At 41.8% G+C, this 8,477-nt stretch overlaps 1 protein-coding gene and 1 long non-coding RNA gene across 3 annotated transcripts in view; both read left to right on the plus strand.

Annotated features, from left to right (window-relative positions):
- LOC135348938 (mucin-2-like) overlaps nt 1–8,260 on the plus strand; it is a 97,115-nt gene extending 88,855 nt beyond the window's left edge. The window contains exons 2-6 of the mRNA XM_064547349.1: nt 6,692–6,994; nt 7,049–7,324; nt 7,366–7,572; nt 7,640–7,837; nt 7,894–8,260. Of these exons, the coding sequence (XP_064403419.1) occupies nt 6,692–6,994; nt 7,049–7,324; nt 7,366–7,572; nt 7,640–7,837; nt 7,894–8,177 (1,268 nt within the window). The 3' untranslated portion in view covers nt 8,178–8,260. The remainder of the gene's footprint in view (nt 1–6,691; nt 6,995–7,048; nt 7,325–7,365; nt 7,573–7,639; nt 7,838–7,893) is intronic.
- LOC135350684 (uncharacterized) lies at nt 741–2,902 on the plus strand. Of its 2 annotated transcripts, XR_010399230.1 has the most exons (5): nt 741–930; nt 982–1,747; nt 1,890–2,074; nt 2,136–2,325; nt 2,404–2,902. It is a non-coding gene; the product is annotated as an uncharacterized LOC135350684 (long non-coding RNA). The 2 variants fall into 2 exon arrangements; XR_010399229.1 differs by having other exon boundaries at nt 1,890–2,325.
- Nucleotides 8,261–8,477: the final 217 nt, after the last annotated feature.

Consider the following 8,477-nt stretch of genomic DNA (forward strand, 5'->3'; position numbering starts at 1 on the left):
AGAGAAATTCAAAGCAATCAGGCATCATGCACACATACACCCAGCACTACTGATAGCTACATGCAGCTGCTATGTTAGTGCCGAGCTTTCTTTTATTCAGCTTGATTTCTCTGAAAAAACACCAAATTGTCAGTTTGTGTACCTCTATCTCCAATATGAAATAATTTTATATAAAACGTACGTTTCACAGAATTAAAGTGTGTTTAATGCATGGAACAAAGTATATTTTCCAGCTCTCAATGCAGTGAAGTAGTGGCAGCACCATGAAACGTTTGTCCGAAGTCCAGAAAGTTTGCGTACCTCTCCTGCTCTTACTGTACATGGTAATCTAGTTTGAAGTGCTCTAAGACACAGTTTAGGTATTAGAAAGTGGAACACAAGTATCTTTATCTGTATTGTGTGATCGAAGAGATATATATGGCATTTGAAGGACTTGGGAACAGACCTGTTATGGTTTGTAGAGAGTACTGACACCCCCTTTGGAGCTCACTTCCTCATCACTTTGCATAAGCAGCTCTCAGCATGAAAATTAGGAGGTGGGGCTGGACATTAGGCCACTCCAAATGAGACTGTAGTTTCCCGTCCAACTCGTGCTTGTTGTGCCACAAATCCGAAAATCCGAAATGCCTAGAAAATAGGAAATGAAGAGCATTATGGGTGTGGCACTGTGGGTGTGTCTGGAATTCGCACTCATATAATTGAAAGGCGTGTGTGTGTGTGCGTAACACTATAGTGTCATCTTATAAGAACCATAATGACAAGAGCAATTAGTTCTATTCCAACACTTGTGCTGTATATGCTGCCCCAAGCTAGATCTACCACTGAGTATATATAGTTGATGAGCTGTCAGCCTGGTGTTTCATTATCGGCCATGTGAGCTGCATAATCCATTTCAGTCTGCTGTCAATGCCGGCTGAAGAGGAGGCCCATGTAAGTCCATGCACATTGATTTATACTTTAGTACACTTCACAATCTTGCAGCTGTAGATCTGAAGAGATGAGTCATTATAATTTTATTACCGGATTTTCTGAATCTGAAGCTGTAACCTCGAGACCAGCCTTTCGTATCTGAAAGAACGCCTGGTCAAGTTCCAATGTGCAACTTGTCTAGCTGAGTCAGCCTTTTACAGTATCATAATGATATTCATGGGTAATACACCTTGTGCGGGCAATTATCGGTCCAAAAAATTCCTGTATTCTAATACACTAGAACGAGTGCTACATTGGAACTTGACCAGGCGTTCTTTCAGATAACGAACGGCTGGTCTCGAGGCTGTACTGAAGCTGGCCCACAGCAAAATGTACCAATATCAACAACTGGAGAGTACTAGATATATACACAGGCGCGCATCATTATAATTATGCAACTATAATTATTATATCAGTGCCCATAATTATTTTAATGCTTTAATTTGTATACGTATATAAAGCCCAATATTCAGTGAGTGTGGAGAGACCATGTCCAATGGAAACAGTCACTTTCACCTGCACTGCTCCTGGAGATTCTTTGAGATGGGTACCATCAGATGTTTCTCGCATCACTATCCGTCCTACAACCTCTGGTCTCAATGTACCACTATGCCTCAACCAGGTTACACTGTGACACTGATTGCATTCAATGACACTACACTAACATCTACTCTGTCAAGAACAGCAGAGAATGGGATCACTGTGTCCTATGTGGGGGGATTTGTGAACTCACTGCTTACTCTGACCACTATAGGATCTTCAATGATCCAATTGGTTGGTGAGTTGCAGTTAGTGCCTCGTCTATTGTCTGTATATGCACTAAGTTACATAATTAGATCCACCAGGACCACCGTCTACCATCAGACACTCCACTCTGAGTAGCTCAGCCGATGAAGTTAGTGTATCTTGTATCTGTACAGTGGGACCCTCCTACTGAGACTGGTGGTAGAGATGACCTCACCTACACAGTGACCATCTCACCTCCGGCCCAGCTCTCTGCTACTGTCCTCACATCAACCTCCGTCACTGTGACTGCTCAATACAATGTGGACTACACTGTCAGTGTTGTGGCTATCAACTGTGCTGGGAACAGTACAACAGCTGGGTACAACTTTAGGATTGATGAGTTTTATTATTTTTTACACACAGTGTCGACTTCCTCTCAGGTGGCTGTCCTGTGTTGACTAACCTTGTGAATGGATCATTTGCACCACTCTCCAGCGGATCAACAGTAACTATAAAGTGTGATGCTGGATATGTGTCTGCATGCTATTGCTATGGTGACACGCGAGGGCAGTACATTGATATGGAGTCCAGAACCTGAGGCTATTGAGTGTACATCACTAACCACAACTCGTGAGTTGAGTTAGTACGTCTTAGTTGTATTGATAATTATAGTGTTTATCCTCTCTGTGTTAATTATTCATTACACAGTCACTCCAATAAACTGCACGGCTCCACTATCCCCACCACTTGAACCACCTACAGCTGCTCCTTGTAATTGTGCCAGCCTATCTGCAGCTGTCTCCATCAGTGTGGTTGTCATGGCAATTGTATTCACAATAATAGGATTATTTGTGGGACTCTTGATAATGTATTTGTTCATGCATAAGAAGAATGTGTACTCCCCGTCACCTAAAGAGCAAGCTAACGTAGGACCCACTACACCAGCTGGTCCTGTTTATGAGGAGGTGTCACCCAAAGAGGAGATTGAACTGAACACTAACCAGGCGTATGGACCAGTAGGACTGTGAAACTTTTGGTAATTTTCATCAACAGTTAATTAATGTAGATGTACATGTAAACAATTAATATAGCACTACATCCGTTCATTATCAACAACTTAAACAATGTAAACAATAACATTGTTCATTAAAAAGCTACTATAGTCTACATGTTTTGTATCAAAAGTAGTAAATTCAAAGAAGTTATAATAATAATTATTATTATGCAGCCAATATGTAAATGATAGAAGCATGTGGCATAAAGTTAGGCAGCTGTATAAAGATTATAACTAAATAAAAGACACTGTTTAGTGTCTACAATGGGGTTTTAGAAGCCTCGGAATCCTAAAGGCACTGCCTGAGTGCAGTAAGGGTGGTACAACAAAGTGCCTGGGGTGTTTCCCATGGACACCAACAAAAGTGTGTCAAACTCATTTAGATACTAGTATGCGTGCGCAATCTCTCTTACACGGCTTCTACAGAAACCGTGATAAAAGCAAGCATAAAGTAAAAGCTGTGAACGCTATGTCAAACCTTCAAAGAAACTCCACACAATCTCAACATGCAACATTAAAACAGCCACTCCCACTCTCTATATGTAGTACACGGTTACCACCTCTGAGGTACTTCTCACATATAAAAGTTAGACACTGTTTTGGAGGTGTCGATATGCATGGGATATAGAAAGAAGCCCAAAGTCACTGTTTTAGTATCCCGAGCGTAACAAGTGGCTGAGGGATTCTAAATCACATGAACACTGACAAAACGATGTCTCTAGATACTAGTGCGCATGTGCAAACCTTGACTACAATACAGCAAGTTTACTTTGCTTGAAAACAGCTAGGATACTTCTAAATCACATCGACACCGACAAAAAGATGTCTAACTCATTTAGATACTATAGTGCGCATGCGCAAACCTTGCCTTGAGGCTTGACAACAGGATACTAAGTACGGTAAGTTGCAGGCCGGACTACTAAGTCCCACAGTAGACACTATTTTGGGGGTATCTATGGGATTTAGAAAGAAGCCCAAAGGCACTGTTTTAGTATCCCGAGTGTAGCGAGGGTACTACAAGTGGCTGAAGGCTTCTAAATCACATGAACACCGACAAAACAATGTCTCTAGATACTAGTGCGCATGTGCAAACCTTGACTACAATACAGCAAGTTTACTTTGCTTGACAACAGCTAGGATACTTAAGTTGCAGGTATACTAATTAAGTCCCACAGTATACCTCCTCTGAGGCACTTCTCCATGTATTTCCCATGTACAGTTAGGTACGTCTTATCAACTAATGTCTAACGTCTAATATGCATACACGTACAAAGGAATCCTGAAAGACATTTGACAGTTGTCCTATAAGCTTTGAGTTGTTGGCCTAAGTCATAAGCCTAAGTCATGTAGCTACGTATATATACAGATATTATTCAAAGACTCACATTGGATTGTGTTGTTCTATTCTCTCTCCGAGGATCATCCTCCCCAGCAGCTGACAGAGTGAGGTCAAACAGTACACTCAAGGGGAGAGTGCACCAGGCATTGTCACTGCTCTGTGGGGGGGAGTATGCAGATATCTTGAATAGCTTAAATGTAGGACAGAGAAGCATTGAAAGCACTCAAAGAATTAAGTTGGATATACACGTAGTCACAGTACAATTTACGATAATGTTAATTACGTGGAATCTACTTCGAAAGTTTCTTAAAGCACGTGTCAACTTTTGAGAAAATTTAGGTGATCTAGCTGGCTAAGAAATTTCAACCCAACCTATTGATAGTACAACATATATACATCACTAAAGCAATTTTATAGACTTAGAGAGCATAGGGTCACCAGAGGACATCCGACATGTGTGTACGAATAATTACAAGTGCTATAGTGTATTTTTTGGATGACGCAATGACATCAATGCACTGAACTTATAGTGATTCATACACGCATGTCGGACCTCCTCTGAGGTCATACTGAATGATACAACGAGTATCCTTTTATCACCCATCTTACCAGTTTGAGCAGTGTCTCTAGGAGGTTGAGGTGTTGAGGGTATAGTGTCTGTGTTGTAGTGTCTCAGCACAAAGGGGGAGGAGGGAGGACACTCGGTCACCACACCCACTCACACCACTCAGCTCTCCCAGCAGGAGAATGAAACTGGAGAGGGATACAAGATTAGATTTGGTTAAAACTGCTATTATGTATAATTATTATACTCTGCAGTGCCTTGATTTACATCACAACACACAACACATTCATAAGCTCACTTGAGGATTCTCTTGTGTACACTGGCCCACATTTATCTACCACAACATCTACAAAAACACGCACCCTTATCACAAACATGCACCTTGTACATGTACATAATTATAAGCTAGCATACCTTTATCCCATACCCCACTACACCATAAAGCTCCACACATCGTCATGGAAACACTACAACAGTACCACTCACCAGTCGTTTTCAGACAATCCTTCACCTGTGTGTGTGTGCGCGTGTGTGTGTGTGCGTGTGTGGGTGGGTGGGTGGGTGGGGTTGAATTGTTAGCTGTAATGTGTAAACATAATTATGTGTGCTACTGAACACATGATATCGGACTTTAGGGGATATAGATTACACAGGCATTATCACATGCATGACCACTCACCCACCTTAGTGCCCAGCTCTGCAGTACAGATGCAGACTGCCTCTCTCTCACTGCATGATTGGCCGCCTGACTCTGGGAGATGTAGAACTCCACCTGCACAAACACACATTAACATCACAACAAGATCGAGACTGTTGCAATAACATACTACGATACATAGCATTGTTCTAATTAATAACTATAATTATTGAAAATTGTGGGCTAACCTACTACTAATTAAACGATTGCACTGTCAGAATCGATTAAAATACAGCTATTTGACTCGCCAAAAAGTGTCGTTTTAACGGAACACACCATCCATGGAAACAATCTACCATATAGCCGGTCACACATTCGTAGTTGAGCAATATTTAGTCAGTTTGTGGGATGCATTTTCTTGGCTCTGAGATATATGTAAACCTACCTGCACAGACACATCACAGGTAGCAGCTTGTAGCCATTAGATCTACACATGCCAATATCTAATGTACTGACTGCATAGCCTAACAGATAATCAGGAGTTCCTTTGCCAGTTGCTCCTCTCCGATCTTACTATGGTCTGCCAACTCCCTCCAGGTTGGTGGTTCTTCCAGAGCAACTCTTAAGACTTTGTCATCCATTAGCCAATCATTTCAGCCAAGCAGCTGAAAAAAACAAAGGGTAAAGCTTCATTACACAATAAACATCAAGTGAGACAAGTGTACTACCGTATAGCGGGTAATTTTCGGGGGACAAAATATTCGTCGTTCAGCAATATTGAGACATTTCGTGGGTAATATTTTCATGGTAGCTGCCAGGTAAAGGTAGGCAAGGTCGCTTCATTCGTGGGCAAAATATTCGTGGTCAGACCTCCAACCACGAAAACCACGAATATTTTGCCCCACGAAAATTACACGCTATACGGTTTATAGCTCTGATAAAGGGTCATCATACAATGATGGACATAATTATTATAAGAACTGATATTAATTCAAGATGCTGTATTTCTGAGCACAATTACACAGCATGCTTAGAAAAAATACAAAGAAATTTTTTTAGAAAGTGTAAATAAGGCATGTAAGGCCGCCCATCGGAGTAGAATCTACTCGTTTGGTTGAGTATCATTCATGTTTATGAAAACAGGAAGTGTAATTAAAAGAAGCTATGATATCATAGATAATAGATCCTATGATAAATAAAGAAAGTGAACAAAGAGAAGTTGTCTAGTCAGCAATCACATTGAAATGCAACCTTCTGACCATCAGGAAATAAATAAGAGATGACACTAATAGAGATAAAGCTCATTAGAGTTCTTCTGATTTGCTTTCTGGCTGGCTTCAGCACTGGTAAGACTGACTATTCAATTATAGATTTCCTTACATTGCTGCACGTTTCATAAAGCACAATATTCAGTGAGTGTGGAGAGACCATGTCCAATGGAAACAGTCACTTTCACCTGCACTGCTCCTGGAGATTTCTTGAGATGGGAACCGTCAGATGCAACTCGTCCAATCGCTGTCCGCTCCACCTCTGATCTCAATGTAGCCAGTGTTGTATCAGGTTACACTGTGACACTGATTGCATTCAACGACACTACTTTAACGTCTACTCTGTCAAGAACAGCAAAGAATGGGACCACTGTGTCCTGTGTGGGTATTGTGCCTACTCTAACCACTATAGGATCTTCAACAATCCGATTGGTTGGTGAGTTGCAGTTAGTATCTCGTCTATTGTCTGTATTCAATAAGTTACATATAGATCTACCAAGACCACCTTCCATCAGACACTCCATTCTGAGCAGCTCATCCAATGAAGTCAGTGTATCTGTACAGTGGGACCCTCCTACTGAGACTGGTGGTAGAGATGACCTCACCTACACAGTTACCATCTCACCTCCGGCCCAGCTCTCTGCTACTGTCCTCACATCCACCTCTGTCACTGTGACTGCTCAATACAATGTGGACTACACTGTCAGTGTTGTGGCTACTAATTGTGCTGGGAACAGTACGGCAGCTGAGTACAACTTTAGGATTGGTGAGTTTTATTTTTGACACACAGTGTCAACTCCTCCTCAGGCAATTACTGTCCTGTGTTGACCAACCCCATGAATGGAGTGTTTGGACCAACCACCAACAGTTTGCCAGGATCCACGGTAACCATCCAGTGTGATGCTGGGTATGTGTCTACTGTTACAATGGTGACATGTGAGGGTACACTCATGTGGAGTCCAGACCCTGAGGCTATTGAGTGTACATCACTAACCACACCTACTCCCACAACTCGTGAGTTAAGCTCGTGGCTGTATGGATAATTAATGCAATATTTATTCAATATTAATTCTTCACACAGTCCCCCCTCCAATGAATTGCACAGCTTCACTACCCCCACCACGAAATGGCACCATCAGTGGTCATTCAGTACCAGCTATTCCCGGTACGCGAGTGGCCTTTCAGTGTGACTATGGGCTGTTCCCTGAGGGCATAATGACTGCCACCTGTCTAGCTACAGGAGAGTGGGACAGGAACATGGGGGAGATTGTCTGCAGAGGCAAGTGTATTCATACACTTGCTTGTAATAATACTTTTCTCTTAAACCACCTACAGCTGCTCTTTGTAATTGCGCCAGCCTATCTGATGGGAGTCGATTTGATGCAGCTGTCTCCATCAGTGTGGTTGTCACGACAGCTCTATTCACAGTCATTGGATTGTTGATGGGACTCTTGATAATGTATTTGCTCATGCGTAAGAAGGCGGCGTACTCCCTGTCAGCTGAAGGTCAAGCTAATGTAGGACCCACTGTACCAGCTGGTCCTGTTTATGAGGAGGTGTCACCTAAAGAGGAGATTGAACTGAACACTAACCAGGCGTATGGACCAGTAGGACTGTGAAACTTTTGTTAATGTGCATGCATGCTCATGCACGATTTTGACAACTTAAGAACAAATGTATACAGCAAGATTTGTTCATTAAAAGCCACTACATCTTTTATACTACTAAAAACGAAGCTATATTAAACGAGTGGTGCAAGCTGCGCTGTGCTAATGCCTCTCGCCATGTTTTGCTTCGCTTAAAATGTATTAGAGTGTTATAATTATGTCACACTCAAATACAAAACAAACTAATACCTCTTTTATAATCATACAATATGATTATAGAAGAGGTATTAGTTTGCTTTGTATGCTGTTAAG

The sequence above is a fragment of the Halichondria panicea genome, chromosome 1 (assembly GCF_963675165.1).
Source record: "Halichondria panicea chromosome 1, odHalPani1.1, whole genome shotgun sequence".
NCBI lineage: Eukaryota > Metazoa > Porifera > Demospongiae > Suberitida > Halichondriidae > Halichondria > Halichondria panicea.